The sequence below is a fragment of the Phragmites australis genome, chromosome 5, assembly GCF_958298935.1.
Source record: "Phragmites australis chromosome 5, lpPhrAust1.1, whole genome shotgun sequence".
In the NCBI taxonomy this organism is placed as follows: Eukaryota; Viridiplantae; Streptophyta; class Magnoliopsida; order Poales; family Poaceae; genus Phragmites; species Phragmites australis.
Genome location: NC_084925.1, coordinates 6,610,398 through 6,628,432, shown reverse-complemented (window position 1 = coordinate 6,628,432; position 18,035 = coordinate 6,610,398). Strand labels below are relative to the sequence as shown.

General features: G+C 42.6%; 1 protein-coding gene across 1 annotated transcript; it reads right to left on the bottom strand.

Annotated features, from left to right (window-relative positions):
* Positions 1-8,327: 8,327 nt before the first annotated feature.
* Positions 8,328-16,170, bottom strand: LOC133918609 (probable ADP-ribosylation factor GTPase-activating protein AGD14). Its single transcript, XM_062362562.1, has 14 exons — positions 15,993-16,170; positions 15,746-15,871; positions 13,529-13,590; positions 13,273-13,360; positions 13,125-13,186; positions 12,941-13,034; positions 12,305-12,826; positions 11,690-12,154; positions 11,435-11,605; positions 10,074-10,178; positions 9,857-9,991; positions 9,534-9,654; positions 9,385-9,451; positions 8,328-9,025 (listed from the first exon to the last, which is right to left on the bottom strand). The coding sequence occupies exons 2-14, from the start codon at positions 15,842-15,844 to the stop codon at positions 8,911-8,913; spliced, it is 2,106 nt and encodes a 701-aa protein (XP_062218546.1). The 5' UTR covers positions 15,845-15,871; positions 15,993-16,170; the 3' UTR covers positions 8,328-8,910.
* Between the last annotated feature and the right edge of the window lie 1,865 nt (positions 16,171-18,035).

Sequence of the window (18,035 nt, the reverse complement as noted above, 5' to 3'; positions counted from 1 at the left end):
ATCCCGAACTTGTGTAAATTGCGCGAACTGGGACATCAGATCTGGGCCTAAAACAAGCGCTTGCTACATTGGCAGTGAAGAAGAGAAATTTTCTATTTTTATTTTCTAATTTGGCAGAAATATATGTCCAGTTGAAAAAAAATATAAAAATAGGCAGAGGGTGAGAAATAAATATCATCCGTTTAGTGGGTGAGATTTATAAAAATCTCTCTCTGGGAGATTTATTTCTTACCCTTTGAAAAGGTGATTCATTTCATTGCCTAACCAGAGGGCAAGGAGAGGCTACCTGACCTTTCACCGTTGCTTACATGGCCGCTACGGAGGTTAAGAAATGGATCGCCCGCTGAGACGATGGCATTTAGTAAAATCCCCCTCTCAATGGGTGGAAATGGGGCGGGGTGATTTCTCGCCCTCCCAATGGGTGAGAAACACCTGACCATTAAAAAAAGGGTAAAAATATGTCTCAATTCTCATTTTAATAAAAAATAGAGAAAGCTTGAGATGAGAGGAGCGGTGAAGCCCTGCCAGATTTGATGTTTATTGCCGGTAATTTACGTAATCTTGTTACTAGCTTTTGAACCCTGTTAGGCTAGCTATCAGACCTAGGTTTAGATCTTAGGAACATGTAATTTAGGGGTATTTTTATTGTTATTTTTGATGTAGTATTTTGTAGAAATTAGTGTTGGTTATTAGAGCAAGGTAGTGTAACAATGAGACCTAGGATTTGATAGTTAGAGTTAGTTGCTTGAGGTATTTAGAGTTACAATATTTGAACTATGTTTTATATGTATTGTTATTTTTGATCTAGTACTTAGGGTTTAGTATTTTTTATTATGTTTAGGTTATTCATTCTCATATCTAGTTGGTGTAGGTTGAAATAATGGTATAGTTTTTTTTATCGATGGTGGGTAGGTATGTTAAACTAATTGTATTTCAAGATTTTCTTTAGAGAAGGGAAGATTGGTTTTGATCCAGAAGGGGTAGATTTGTTAGGATTTCGGTCAGTAGATAAGGGTATAGTTAGAGCAAGTGAAAGGACTTTTGGGGGATTGTACAACTGGTTAATGAGGGGTTACAATCTGGATCCTGAGCAACATGAGCTGACGATTAAGGCTATAGTGAGCCATGCAAGGGAAGTTTTTTCTAGGAGTTGATGCTGCTAAATGGAACATCGAATCAGAGTAGGTATATGGAAGTGGCAATTGAGCGTAGTTGGCCACTTGTGTTGCTTTCAAGCTAGGTACAGGCAGGGAGTTAGGAAATTGCATGTTGAACACGAAGGTGGAACAAATACGATAGTGGAGGATGATGAAACAGTGCTAGCTACGGTGCTGTTGGGCAGACCTCGATTTCGCCAAGCAACCAATAGGTGTGGCTGATGAGGGGGAACTCATCCCTGAGATAGTTCAACTGATGGAGCGCGAGGATCGGCTGTACTAGCAAACTCTTGAAGATGACAACTCAGACGAAAAGGATGTTGATCCTATCCTTGCGGAGTGGAACAATCCTGATTTTGCAAACCTAGTTGTGAGTGAAGGTTACCATATGACGTAAGAGTACAATGAGAACAAGGTGTGACAGCTGGCTAGGTGCCCTGACGTCAAGACTGTTAAGGATGTTGTGATTTCATGGGTGGCATCTCTTCGGAGGCAGTCCAGGATTGTCAAGTGCAACAAGGAGTATGATGTGAAGTACGTGATGACAGATTACCCGTGGTGGATGCACTCATTCAAGGGAAAGTGGGTTGATTTCTGGGAGCTCTCAATAGTGACGGGGCACAATTGTGAGTTGGAGTAACTGGAGAAATACCACCAGAACCTGTCGTCCAGTTTTGTTGCTAATGTCATGTACGTGCAAATTGTGGACATCCTAAACTATGAGCCCAAATCAATAATTAGGGAAATTGAGGTGAAATTTTGTTACATAATTAGCTATGCTATGGCTTGGAGAGTTAAGAGAAAGACAGTGAAGATGAGGTTGGGGACGCAAGCATCGCATGATAATCTGCCACATCTGCTAGCAACCATTTGTCAAAAGAACCCTAGAAATTACTATGACATCATGCACTACCCCTCGGTTAAAGATCCTGATATGTGTCCTGCAACGCACGTTATTTGCCTTCAAAGCTTGTATTTAAGCTTTCAAGCATTGCCTCCCTATCCTTTGCATCGACGACATGTTCCTTACCGTGAAGTACAAAGGTCAAATACTCACAGCAATTGGAGTAGATGGAAACACAACCAAATATTACCATTGGCGTTCGCCTTCGTCGAGAGTGCAAACATAGATAGCTGGTATTGGTTCCCTGGAGTGCATAAATTTTTTTGTTGTGACGAATCGTCTAAATGTTTGTGTTATACATGACTGGCATGCAGGGATTATGTAGGAATCATTGATATGCATCATGGTTGAGCATCGTGTTGAGTCAAAGCCATGTGGTTAGACTTGAAGAGTAGGTGGTGCATAAGGTATTTAGGTGCAAACTTTTTTAGGCAGTTCAAGAACAGCCAACTTATGAATCTTTTCAATAAGCTATGTAGTTAGAATTAGTAGCGGAAGTTTGATGCTCTGTGGCAAAGACTTAATGAGCTCATCGTGAAGCAAATTGAAGAGCTAGCAGGAAGGCCGATGACGGGAGAGGAGAACCTCCATGTGGCTCTTGGTCAGATCTCAATTGATCATCCGAACCTACGGAGGACAAGGTCAGATCTCACTTGATCATTTGGACCGCCGAGTGGATTGAGCATGAGCCAAAGGAGAAGTGGGCTTTGTTGTATGACACTAAGGGGGCTAGGTATGGTATCATGACGACAGATTTAGCTGATGTGTATAACTGGGTCATACATGGTGTGAGGGGACTCCTACTTGTCGCAATTATGGAATTTATTCTGCATGGGACATGCAAGTACTTCATGGACCATTATGTAGCAGTGTTCGCGACAATGGATGACAACCGATCGATTTATGGGTCTAAGGTAACTCAATACATGACCGATGCAACGAAGAAGTCACAGATGCACCAGGCTAGGCCCATGGGCACTGCGAAGCACTGATTTAAAATTATTTGTAGTGACAAAGGTCGGGGGGAGCAAATGTCATACCCTGGCCCATTAGTATTTCTAGTTTCAGCCCATGTGGCCCAAGCATTCTGGTGTGGTGGGCTTAGTACCATCTTGCTAGTTTAAATAGGTTTGAACCGATTTATAAGGCTTTGTGTTCCAAACATAGAACCTCTAGGTTAATCATTTTACACAAAACGAGGACAAAAATGTAAGAGATGTGCTATACGTATACATGCCCGCCCCACAGGTAGGCTAGGCTGTAAGCGAATTTTAGAGGCGGGGTATTACAGATGGTATTCAGAGCTAACTCTCAATGCATGAGTGCATGTGTGTCGGCCTATGGAGTGGACATGGTATGGCTGTGGCACCGAGGAGAGATCCTAAGTATTTGTATGCCATGTACACGGTAAGCCACCGAGGGCATCAACCCTAAAAGGAGGGGGGGGGGGGTAGAGTGTCATACCCCGGCCCATTAGTATTTTTGATTTCAATCCATGTGGTCTAAGTGTTCCGGTGTGGTGAGTTTAGTACTACCTTGCTAGTTTAAATAAGTTTGGATCAGCTTATAAGCCTTTATATTACAAACATAGCACCTCTAGGTTAACCCTTTAACACGAAGTGAGGACGAAAGTGTAAGAGATGTGCTATGCGTTTATGGGCATGCCCCATAGATGGGATAGGTTGTAAGCGAATTTTGGAGGAGGGGTGTTACAACAATCGTGAGAGGAATGTGCAGGAGTGTGTTCTCATGAATGATGCATGCATATGTTCATGCCAGAAGCCAAGGTTGATTCACAAGCCGTGCTCACATGAGATTGCTGCTTGTTCTGAGACTCGGTTGACGCCTCGTATGTATGTATATGAGTATTTCATGAAGGGCCACATGGAACCATGAGTGATATGTTCCGTGAGCAATATGGGTTTGATATAGATGGGTAAGTTCACGAAAAGAACTTTGTCCGGACAAACGGTTCATCCTAGATCCAGCAATGGCGAAGCCAACATCAAAAGGAGGGGGTGCCTGCGTGTTTACTGTTAACTATAGCTATATTAAATTACTGTTCATTATAGCTATTTTTAGTAGTGCTTTTGGATGGGAGGGGGGTGCCTGTCACCCTCCTCCCATAAAGGTGGTGTCGCCCCTGAGATACAAACACGATGAAGCATAAGTCGGGTCGTCGCAAGACTATGAGCATTCGGAACGACATGAACAAGCCTAAAGCCAATCATCATGTGTAATGGTGCATCAAGTATAATAAAACAGGATACACGTATAAGTACTGCCCCAAAATAGAAAGGAGATAGGCGCCAACGATGTCGAAGCAGGTCCTTTAGACGCAACAACTGATGGGAGACATCCACGTCCTCGTTGTGCACATGGGGCGACTGATGGTGTTGTGTGACTACTTATTGTTAGGTAATTCATAATGATGTTGCAAACAGTGTTTTGTTAAATTCATGTTCTGTGACTCATAATTATCATGTAATTTGCAGTTATTCTAAGTGTTGCGTCCACGGGTTCCAGAGGAGGTCATGAGGTTGGATGAGAATCGTATCCCTAGGTTTGCAAAATATAGTCTTCATGTACCTACGGTCTGTTGTTTGTCAAGTCTCCTTCATGCATAAATTAGAACATTTTTTTTGCAGGTTGCGCACAACGGGGCTATTCCTACTGCAGATTGGTTGAGGTGGATGAGGCGATTGGGTGAGCAAAGGCTAAGCGGCGATTCTCCTATGAACGGGTCCTCCTTGCAATGCTTCTATACCAGTGGGAGGCCTGAGACACACACGTTTCACCTCCCATACAGATAATTGGCGCCTACACTGCATGACGTATTGGTCATGATTGGTTTGCCTTGTGCAGAGGCCACGGTGGATGTGGAACCCAATTGGCACAAAGACCTCCTAGCACACTAAGTCGACGGTCCAGTGTACAGATCGTTAGCCACGAGGGAGACGTAGGACCCTACGAAGAAATGGATCCTCTAGTTCACGGTACATTATTTTCTATTTTGTGTTTTCTTTGTTATGTGCTGCTTTATGTGCTTAATTTTCATTGTTTTTATTAATAGGCGAATCACATCCACCACTAGGCCGATGACACCACCATGTGTAGGCATTTGGAGGCCTACTAGCTCTAGCTATTCGGTTGGATCATGTTCACCAACATGTACAACAACTCGATGAGGAAGGACATGATCCACTACGCCAAGTAGATAGTCAATGCCCCACTAGAGGAGGTCTTCCAGTACAACTGAGCTTCAACTATGATGGCCGTGAATCATAGGGGTCTATGCGAGGCCTACACGAAGTCCCATGTGACCGCCATCTTCACTGGTTGCCTGTTTTTTCTTCAGTCGTGATCCTACAAGCAATTCTTCATAGGGTGATCACTTTTGGACCACTCCACATACCCTGCCATGATGACCGGGCTGGATGACGAGAATGAACCAACCATGGGTTCTTTGTGGACCCGACAACGGGTAAGTTCTCTTTCAATCCATGTGTCTCATGTATTCAATATATTGATTCTTTTATTTAATGCATATGATGAGTCTTTTTTGTGCACCCGTCATGGGTCCCTTGTTCAATGAGGGAGACGTCCAAAGGCATGCACCCCATAACCTCTGTTTGTTGTGCTTCAGGGATATAGACTACTGGCTGACTAGGAAGCCCCTAGTGTTTGACACCTTCATTGAGGAGTATGCACTGCTAGAGATCTTTGCATCATAGATGCTGGCGTCACTTACAAGGATCTACAAGCGGACAAGTAAGATCTTGAAGATGACCTCTTGTCACACCAGCACTAACATTGTTTCTCCACCGTGGCCTCCTCACCCGACATCGATGTCTACTGCTCAGCTTCCTCACTCGTCCTCGATGTTTAGGGCTCAGCCTCCTCCGATCCCATGTCCAATGTACTCGCCGAGCACTTAAGTCAAATAATGAATATGTTGCATTACATGGATTTGAAGTAGGTGGACATAACAAAATTTTGTTTCACTTTCCACAGTGGTGCAACAGTTCAACGCTAGTTCTTCCAAGCCGTTTGCCACATATTCTGCTGGGTCATCGTTGCACCCCCCCCCCCCATGGACACAAGTAATTCCATCAATAATGGATTCTCCACTTCGTAAAGTTTGCATTTGCTTGCTGTAGTAACATGTTTTGCTCCGTAGTGCATAAGCAGGGTTCAATGATTGGGATGAAGAGGAAGACGAGGCGGTGGCACACCCCGAGTGTTATGTGCGGCACTTTCCTCAATAGAACGTCGATGCCTTCTAGAACTGTGGTGCTCCGTATGAGGTGCTTGGTGTGTCCGAGTTAGGCAGCATATCACCCATACTGATGCAACAGTCATAGGAGGAACACCACGTGAGAGCACAGGGCCACATGGCACCAATCCTGGGTCGGTTAAGGGGGTCGCCCCAAAGTACGGATGTTTCTAGGCACATGTCATAAAAAGGACTATTGTAATATTTTTGATAGTTTCTTCTATTTTGTTTCTATCATATATCATATTACTTTGTCTAACTTCAATCCTCTGTCAGCATCGCGGCAAAGGACTCCAAGCAAGCGTGCTATCCAAATATTTGTTCAAAATGACTATACAATAACTGACTACTCACTTCACACTCCCAAGGCCTAATAGTACCACACTACCACCCTATGCAGAGGGCGTGCCAACTGAAGATATAAAATTCAATACGCTTTCCATTCACTGGTCCTCTAAAAATGAGGTTCCCTTTGTATTTGACAGTTTCTTCTACTTTGTTTCTATCATAATACTTTGTCCAACTTCAATCCTCTGTCAGCATCGCGAGAAAGGACTCCAAGCAAGCAAGCTATCCAAATATTTGTTGAAATGATTGTACAATAGCTGACTATTCACTTCACACTCCCAAGGCCTAATAGTACCACACTACCACCCTATGCAGAGGACGTGCCAACTGAAGTTATAAAATTTAATATGCCTTCCATTCACCCGTCCTCTAAAAAAGGGGTTCCTCTTCCCTTCACATAATTCCAATGCACCCATCTTACCCGAGTGTCATGGGTTACTGGAGGAATAACCCCCTCGGAGTGCCACATTGGTATTAGCATCCATTGTGCTTGGGTGGTCACAAGCCCAAATGACAACATCATTCGATGTGGAGAACTTTAATAGGAGGTTCTTTAAGTGTCCCGGATTAGACTCTGATTTCATGGTATGTTTCTTTTTCCACTCTATCACACCTTTAAATTTCATAATCTGAATTACACTCCTTATACCATGTTTATCAATAATGGCCTTGTGGCCAAGCAAATGGTTCAACATAGTGAGGCCACTGTACAACAGGAGATGGATCAGAGAGACCGAATTTAAAGGAGAGTATGTCATTAGGATGAAGGAAACATACCAGAGGCACGAGTCACATCGAATGCAACATGATGAACGTCAATATCAAGAACAAGAACGCAAGCAACAGGATGAGGTCCTTCAAAGACGGGACAAAGAACATCGTCTCCAGAGAAGAAATTAAAGAGGCAAGAGGACGAACTTTAAAGATGTGAAAAACTACTTCAAATACGTCAGGCTAAGAAAAATAGTGGGAAGCTACACGTGTGAGATGAGAAAATATCTCCACTCCATGTAGTAGATTCTCTATTCTATTCTCATCATTCTACTAATCTAAATCATATATCATAATCTTTGTATTAACCCTAGACATCTTAGTATCCACATCTATCTACCAATAAAAATAGCAGGTTCTACTATAATCAAACAACTTCTGCACAAAATTTTAAAAAAATCGTCGCCTTATGTAAAATTTTCTATCTCTTGAGAGCGAAATACAATTTTTTTTATATAAAAAACACCTTCTGTATGCACGAGCACATGGGCTATCACATCATTTCTCGCCTGTTCAGCATGCAAAGATTTAAATCTCATCCGCTCAATGAAGGACAGAGCCTATTTTTATAATTTTTAAAAGCAGACATTTATTTTCTACTAAATGAAAAAACAAGAAAAATATAAAAGTACAAAAAAAATCTGAAGAAGACATGTTCTGGGTACCAAGGAAAACAGTTTATTGGGTCAGTGATCAAGATTCAAAATTTTCCACTTCTGTTGCAGACATCGTGGCATCCCGTCGAAGCATTATTCGTTATTGCCACGCCACAGGGAAAAGAACGAGTTGTAAAGTGTACGTCACGGTTAGACCCGGTACTGTTAGTCAAGGATGACAACAAAAGGAAAACAGATAGCTTACAGAACAATGGGGGAACAAAAAGAACAAGTGTCAATTTTCTTTGGCAAAACTTAGAATTGGGCATCTTTAGTTGCAAACATGAAGATTCCCCATGATCTTTCTGACCATCTCGGGTAGAGATTAGATAAAGGCAATCGCAAAGTTGACTGATCACAATTATACACTTCATTGAGTATACAGTCCGATATTATCATCCAAATTAAACTGAATAACCAACTGCACTAGAAACGACATTCTGAGCTAGTATACATGATCGGCTACCGTTCAAGGTCCCAAACCAAGAAGAAGAAAAAATACATACTATGCAATTCAAGCAGAATACTGGTAACACAAAATATACAAGGATTGGGGCTGTAAGCACGCACACACCTGGAACTTACGCCCTCCAAAATAGAGTTACATTCGATCATTATCCCTTTGGAAACAAGTTGTACAACGGACTACGGCCGACAAAATACACAACCAGGTATGAAACAAATTCTCTCGAGGGTTTGGATGCATGTTCGTCTCGCTGAGTGCTGCAAATCCTTGGTCTGAAGATGCACAATAGTCCAAAAGAGCAGGTAATATGGTTTCCACAGTTGATGGTTCTTTTACCCGAAAGGATTACCCCCAAGAGAGCCATAGGAAGGTGGGATGCTAGGCTGGGGGTATCTGGGAGGAGCTTGTTGATCAAAACCCATGTTGAAGGAACCCAAACCTCCATGTCTGTCATGTCACGCATCAGACATCAGTGTTGAAACCAGAAAATGCAGTACGCAGGGTATCGGGGCGGATTGACATTTTATGCAAGGACTAAGTATAGCACAAGGGCCCTTAGATGCAAACCAAGGACTGTCCATGCCACTAGATGGTGAACTGGCTAGCAAAATAATGTTTAAATGATTCAAAGGTAAAAGCAGTTGATCTCAACCATCCATTCTGGTCTAACAGCCAGGATTAACAATTCTAGTTCTTCTATTTTAAAGTTGATTTCTCTTATGATATAGATTTGAAAATTAATAATAATTAAGCATAGCACTACATATTCCAACTTACGAGATATAGTAAATACAATATTTACTCACGTTGCATGCATGCTATTAGGTTGCTGCTCGAGCATGCTATTTGGAACTTGCTGCATCATGACACGGCCTGAAGTTGAACCACAAATTAGCACAGCATACAAAATATGGTAACAGCAAGCAAAGATTGTGAAGAGGAAAGATGTAAATACTTGGAGGTGAAGATGACTGATACAGCTGGTGAGGCTGTTGTGGAGGAACACCAAAACTAGAGGTGCCAAGTAAGGCTTGGGGAGCTGTGCCTGCTGATGTTCCCAGTGGCCCAGATAGGGGCTGCCCACAGAGACAAGAAAATGATTATGTTAGTGGAACAAATAATGAACATGGTGAGAGTCAGGTTAATGCAAATGTCAAGAGTGCACCATAAAATATCTCCAGATGATTAGCTAAACAGTATTTTTGGCTAAATGCTAACAAAATTAGCATGCAGAATATGCAAAATGATCCCAGTTTAGAATAGACATTTTAATCATACCAAAGCCGGCTCGTTCCCAAGATCAAAAGGGTTTGAAGCTTTCACAGGTTGGGGATATGCATGTTGCGGATATACAGGTTGTCGATATGCAGGTTGAGGAAACACAGTTTGAGGATATGCTTGCATTCCCTGTAACTGGCAGAGCATTCATTGTGTAAGCTAAACATTGCCAATTCAGGTGCATGACAAATCACAAATATGAGAATGACATAGATACCATTCCAGCAGGATATTGCATAGCATATCCCATTCCAAATTGGGGAGCTCTCTGCCAACCAGGCATTGTAGGAGCTCCTGTTGAATATAGTGCAGTAAAGATATCCTGCAAAAAGTTTGGTCTGTGTCAAATATGCTACTGTAAAAGATTTTATTGAATGACATGGTGTCAGCACCATCAGCTCACCATTTTTTCTTGTTAGATGGAGAGGAGTGTATGAATGAGTCAGTTGTATTGAACAGCCCCAATTGGACAAATATATAGTACACGAGACACCCAAACCCTAGACTACTAGACAATGACCATTTTACCCTTAACATTTCTAACACGAGATACCCAAACATTTCTAACACGGGATCAAGAGAATGGCACAGTTATCTTCAACAGACAATTAGGTAATGATCTTGCAAATGAACCCATGTGATAATACAAAGAGAACACGAGCGTTGCCAACAAGTGCAGTCAACCATTTATGCATGGATTCTGGTAAAATGCTGGTACTCTATTCCATAAGAGTTGAATAGGAAGTTTGGCTGTATTGACTACATCATTTGGTGTAATTGGTAATTCTTTGCCTTGGGATCAAATTGGTTACTATGCAGTCAAAATTGTGACAGGTGTACCTGAAGCGATTCCGGTAATACGATCCCCTTTAATGGAGTTATTACGTGGAAGTGCTAGTGTGGGCCCACTTTGACTCGTTTTTATGGTTTGCATACCTTTGCACTGCCGTATTAATGTCAATTCACTTTCCAGTGATATGCAAGCAAGGTATTTCGGGTCCTTTATAGGGAAGGCATATCATAGAGAATTCTAATTCTCATATATCATATCTGATAGGTTGTGGTATTTCATTGCTACAAACATGAGTTTTTGTAAAATAAGACATGTCATTTGGATACTTCTCAACTCCAAAATATTTTGATACAAATAGTTGAAGTGAATATTTCTGGGCATTCAAACAGAAACCGAAGGCTTGAACCAAGAACTATCATAATTTTGCCACCTAATTGTGGTTTCAACCACTTGTTTGAATGTATCAATCGGTTTCTTCCCACATTCGAATACATCACAACAAAACCATTATTTCAAGTCAGACCCCACCATGCCATGAATTGTTTCTATGAAACTGCATTTGTTGCAGAATATTCTATCTCCACATGATAGCTACTTATTCCCCATTGAATGCAACCTAATATAATAACCAATTAGTCACTAATGCATTAAGTGATATATTATGGTATCATTTGAACAGACCAATCAAAAGAGGGGTGAGGAACCATGAAATAGCTCACTGGTGTGACATACAGACATGCTGCATAGCTAGATGTTCAATACTCTACAAGCAGTTAATCACGTACCGCTGGAAGTTCTTTCCGGCCACAGGATCTGCTGTCAGTAGAAGATGGTGCTCCTTGAATAACATCGGTTCCGTGTGGATTTGCAGTCACCTGAGATGGAAGTCCAGCTGCAGGGGCAGCTAGAGGAGATTGTTGAACTGAAGATCCTTGGATGGACATAACTGTTGAGGCCTGAAAAAGGAATCAAGTGGAGACTACTTTCAAGGAAAAATGTAGAGCATATACATCTTAAAATTCTTCAGCAAACGTAAATACCTGGCCACCTGAGATTCCAAAGGGAGCATCAAACAACGAGGAATGCGACTGGTCGATCATGGACGACTGTCCTCCATCATTCACTTTTGGAGTGGGATCAAGAGAAGCTGGAAAGGCTAATGCATTGGGTGCAGAGGGTGTTTCAGAGAATGACAGTTGTGCAAGTGCAGACTCAAGAGGATTTGCACTGCTGCCTGCTTGTGGTGTTTGTTGTTGGCCGAAAGCATCAAAAGTTGCCCAGTCACCACCGCTCACTGATGGAACACTTTTCCCTTGTTCAAGTACAGACTGTGGTGCCGCTGCATTTACAGGGAGCTGCTGTGGCATAGGGACTGGTTGTGGTGGTGCTACAGATACAGTAGGTTCAGGATCTGCACTGAAATCAATTAAACTCACTGCAGTTGCCACCTTCGTCTGTTCCGAAGTCCCCTCAGAAGAAGCAATACTGCTGGCAGTAGACATCATCTACATTATAAACATGCAACAGGAATAGTAAGATCACTATCGAATTCCCAGCTCAAAGAAAACATGCACACAAGAATATGCTGATATTTCGAGAGAGATCTGAAAGCAATGTCTAAAAAGAAAGAAAATAACAGTAGCAACAAGAACAACCTTTGTCAGTGGTGGAGGATCAATTGCCCCGGTTCCATCTGGTTTCGGAGGATCAATCGGTCTGGCTACACTTGGCTTTGGAGGATCAATTGGTCTGACTACACTTGGCTTTGGAGGTTCAACAGCAGGCTTTGAAGGTTCACCAACCCGCAGTTGAGGAGCGTCGTCACCCAATATATCCCTCACTGGCCGTACAACAGGACTAGACCCATCGGCTTCTTTCTGGAAGTTTGGAGACCCACTATCTGGCTTCCTTGGTTCGGAAAGCCTGCGGTCCTCAAACCTTTGAACTGGAGTCGTTTTTCCAGATCTATCATCGACAACCTCAAAGTAGCGGGGACTTTTCTTATAGTCATTTTGGTCATAGCCAGGACTACGGTCTCCATAGGAATACCTGGAATTTCTGTCGTCACTCTGTCCACTATAACTCCGACGGTCAGAGTAACTTCCATCTGGTGGACTTCTTGAACCACCCCAATTTCCATCAGATCTCCTATTTTCACTATATCCATCCTTGTCATCCTGAAAGATGGCAATCAAACAGCACATAGTGAATTTAGAAGAGAGTAAGACATTTCCAAAAACAGAGATTGGTTACTGAAGAGAAAATTTTAAAGCAGTAAGGAGCCATATCACCTTTCCCCGCGGTGGCCTATCAGTACTTCTTTCTCCTGTGTATCTCCGTTCCACATAAACATGCTTAATGAAATTTCTCAATTTATCAGCATTACTGAGACCAAAAGAAACAGGTCATACTTCCAAATATGAAGTAACAACGTTGTAACTTAAAAAAAAGGAGCTACTGAAAAAAGAAGCTAACCTGCTGTCAGGGTATGCATTGCGGTGAGGATCCCATTCCTTGAAAAATATTTCTCTAGCACGCTACGGGTCAAGCAAAACCGATGTCATGCTAGCTAGACAACATGAAGCTGATAGAAAACTAGAAAAACACGAAAAATACAAGTTACCTCATTTCCTCCTCCTTGAAGGGCAGTAACTTCTTGTGCAGTAAATTTGGCCATGGAAACAGATTTCACTCGATGTGTGAACTCCCGACTAGGAGGAACAAAAGAAAAGGTGCTTTATTAAGAAAAGGAACAACATATTTCAATTGGGGATGAGTTGGCTTGTTAGTTTACTTCATCACAACACATGATTTAACAAAAAAGAAAGGCAAGCTAGAGAGGTTGGTCATTCTAAACTGAAAGGGGACCGAATACTTACTGTGCTCCACTGCAATTGGTACAAACGAAGGTCCAGAAATTTGTGCAGACATATTGTGGCCCCTGTCCAAATCAACATATGTACATCAGTATTCTTTTTTTGAGAACAGTAGGGAGACCCTAGTGAAACATTACTATCGTCTATTATAATATATACACAAGACATGTACAGAAGGTCCTCGGGACTAGGGCTATTCGTTCGTTTAATTCGGTTCGGTGTATATTTTGGTATAATATGGTGTTGTTACTTCGGTTAATACGGTATTTTGTAAAATACGGTTCGGTCGGTAAATACCAATTTATTCCGGTTTGGTGTCGGTTAATACAATTCGTACCAAAGTTGACGCGAATTGAGAAGGCGTAATGCGCCAACGCAAAGCATAATATGATAATAGCATACACATACAGGCACAGCCTTGCGAATGTTGCACATCAGCAGTTCAGCAATTCAGCACAGCAGCAGGCTAGCAAGTAGCAGCCAAGGCCATGCGCCCATGCATCCATGCCAATACACATCATTGGGCTATTGTCTTATTGGGCCTGACTGCTAGGTTAGAAGATAGGCTATTGTCCTATTGGGCTTGAGGCCTTGAGCCTAGTAGCTAACAGCACATTGCGCCCATTAGCCCAACAGCAAATCTGAAATCGGTTTCTTCGGTTCATTTGGTTTTCAGCCATTTAATACCGAAAAAACCAAACATTGGAAAACTGAAATTTCTGTCTACCTAACCGAAAACCGGTCAAACCAAGTTGACTGGTTCTGTTTTTTTTTTTTCGGTTTGGTACCAATGTGCACAGCTCTACTCAGGACCAAGACAAGGGAACAAGATATCCAAATCACTACAAAAAGTGGAAAGAAGACAAGTTAGTTATTCAGCAGCTGAGACTTGTTAATTCACTTTACAAAGAAAACTAAACATACGTAGGACACTTACTGTAACACCCTATGCCCAATGTTCGCACAAAACCTAGTCCCATGGGTCTACGCATGCATAGCACCTGCTTACACTTAAATCGTCACTCCACGTAGAAAGGTTAGCTGAGGAACTATGTTTAGGTCAAGAGTTATTAAATGCTAGCACTACTCATTTTAAAGTTCCAATGTGGGACTGACCCACCAACACACCACACCACATGGGCCACTCAGGGCCCTATAACACGCTGTGGTGTACATTTCCGCAAGGAACACTAGATTGAAGCAAAACAATGGGCATACATCTGAGCTAGACTAGCTCAAAAATCCATCCTGTTGCAAGGAAGAACTACAGCATGTAGAATATTCCATATGACTTAAAATGGGCAAACCAAATAGTTTCTACTGTCAATTTCATGCAGTTTTATTCATTTCGAAGCTCTTTATTTGTTTCTCGAAAAATAGAATTTGACATTATGTTGGCACACCATAGAACTATAAAATATAGCGTTTGGCATTTGTTTAGCTTTGGTGCAGAGAAAATTAGGGTAGTCTCACTGTGATGCATTATTGAAAGAATTGAGACTTCCAAATCACCCCATCCTACTGCAGATTCAGTAGCAAGCTACAGAAAGTGTCTGATATAATGGACAATGTTGTGAATATTGCTTAAATTTGCCCTTTTAAACAGCAAATAAATCAATCATGAGTTCATGACAACCGATGGTATCAAATTACTGTAGGATCCAACTGTTGAATAAAAGTTCAAGTGAAGCAAACCTTTATTTTGCATCAATCAAAGCATTCACTACGTAAATTCCAGTGCTCAAAAAAAGGAAACTCCAAAAGCAGGGTTGACATCAACTGCCAATCTAAATGGGCTCTGGCAATCTATTTCCTCATCAATAACTCTGATCCACAGTAAATTTTCACACGGTCATACTCCATACAAGGTAGCAGTGCAGTCAAAGGCATACATGATGTGCACTTGGCCACTAAGGGAGTAGAAAAACAACTCAAGCTTCACAAAGTGCAGTGCCAGAAGTGAAACATGCGCCTCGCACCTCCCAGCATGACAGAGCTGTGGACACTGGACAGGGAAAAAAGGGAAAAGGGCAGAAGGGTAGTCCCAGAATGTCTTTTTTTTTTTTGCCGAAGCATTCCTAGCAACGAAGCATTGTGGTGGATGGAGCCAAGTCAAGCAAAGCGAGCTCGAAACCGCTTCTCCCTGCCCCCTAGCTCCCCGTCCCCAAAACCCGGCCACATTTAGCAAGAGAACTCAAGAAACCCAGCCGAGAGACTCACCAAATTGTTGCAGTTGATGCACCGCTTGTTGGCGGGCAGCTTGAGCAGCCCGCGTATGATCCGCTCGTTCTTCTCGTCCTCCTTCACCCGGTTCGCCATCGCCGCCGGATCGCCCCGCTCCAAACCCTAAACACCGCCACCGAAGTAGGAAAAAAATCACACCAAAAACCCACCGAAATGGCCCGAGATCCGGCGGAACCCGCCAGATCCGCCCCCGAATCACCACGACCAATCGGCGAGCCCTCACCTGCGGATGCGCCTCCTCGGTGCGCGCGCGCGGGTGCGCGAGCGCGAGATCCCCCGCGCGCGCTCGTGCGGAGGCCGAGACGACGAGGTGGCGGCGTTTGTTGCTGCTGCGTCGCTTCGCTGCGCGTGTTGTTTCACAGAACCTTTTTTTTTTCTCGTGGGGTTTGGAGTGCGGAGGTGACCGGGAAGGGAGAAGAAGGGGGCGCGAAGGCTGCCGGTCAGCCGCGGGCGGGGACCGGTTGCAGCCGGTCGCCGGGAGGCGGTTTCTAGAGGGAGGGTGGGGCCGGGGTTTATGGGGCCCGCATGGCATAGGCTGTTGGGGTGCGTATTTGGTGGTTGCCCGGTGCGCGGTGAGCTGGTCGTGGGTTGTTTCGGCGATTTCTGGTTAGTTTTCGTTTGGGTTCGCTGGCTAATGATTTCTGGAAGTGCTAATCACCGACAAGAGGTGATTATAGAAACACGCATCTTAAATCTCATACGTCTGAGATAGAGACCGACGTCTGAGGTGATGGGTGTGAATGCACGTCTTCTATGTCAATAGATTTTTTTAGTAGGATTCTTTTTGTTTTAACTTAAAAAAAAAGATCGGTGAGTGATGGACTAGTCTAGCGGATGAGGCGGACGATAGGATGGCTCGGCGGAGGAGATGGGCGTGGGGGTGTGGTGATGGGGACGTCATCAGTCGCAGACGACAGAGCACCGTCAGATAGGCTGATGCTAGGATGACGGAGCTTCAAAACAGAAAGGTTAGCGCGATAACAGGCTATACGTGCAAATCCGGCTGTGGGACGACATCGGAGACGGTAGGAGGAGGGTTAGGGCGGCAGAGTGCGAGGTCCGCCAGCAAGATGGGTGTGTAGCATATTTCTGTCCATCTAGAGACTTACAACTATCATTAAAAAAAATTGAAAATCAGATTGTTGAAATATAACATCGCCCTTATATAAAAGACTAGTTGATTTTTGCCTTTTTAATTGGTGGCTGGGTTCATGCAAGATGAGTTGGTGGTCTGTATAGGAGGGAGATTATGGTGTCTTTTTGTTTTCTAGAAAGCGCTAGTCTGTATATCTTCCTACAAGTGAGACATATGAATAACGAAATACACAGCTGTGATAGTGATACATGATAAAATGAGCAACCGTTGAAGATCTCAAGATGAGCATGTGCTTTAGTCATTGTCAATTGTGATAGTTACTGAGAGAACACCCTATTGTGTTAAGAAAAACACTTAAATTTCTCGTCAATGATTTCAATTGAGCATCCAAGTTGGATCAGTTTTTTCCCGAGGGGAGGCAGACTTAAATGCTAATCAGGAAGAAATAGTTAAATTTTTGTCCAGATAAATCGCCCAAATGTAAGTTGGCTTGTAGGCGAATTCAGTTTGGCCAAACCACAGAAAAATAACTAAAACTGATGAGCTCAAGAAAGCGCGGGCCTGATATGCATTTAAGCATGTATAAATCAAAGGCAAGGATATAGGCAACCAATTCTGATCCATCACATGGAAACCTTTCATCAAAAACAATGGCACATACACTATGTTTATTTCCACAAGAGCTCTACGTATTGCAGTGCATTCTATACGGCAAAAATATAAAATTAGATAATATATGTGACCGTATTTACCGAAATGGACAACATATCGTCGTATTTACAATTTTAGTATTCGTATTCGGCACCTCGTTTACCAAAAATTGACTTTCGATACACCGTACACTGAACACCGAAAATACCATATTCGGTATATGGCGTGCTGAATATGGCACTGTAGCACCGTATTCGGCACACGGTGTGCCATTTTCGGCACACATGTGCCTAACATGAACAGTACCGGTCATAAACAGTAACACGTATGAACAGTGACAGTAGGTAGTTCGAATTTCGTTTTCCCTCTTTTTCAAAATAGTGGTCTTTTGTTACTTAAAAAAATTTAAAACTTTTTTTACGTGTTCCATAATCTATGTGAAATTCATTTTAATTAGATTCACCAAAAAAATCCTTTGTATATTTAAAACTAAAATTCTCCAAAAAAAAACTACTTTTA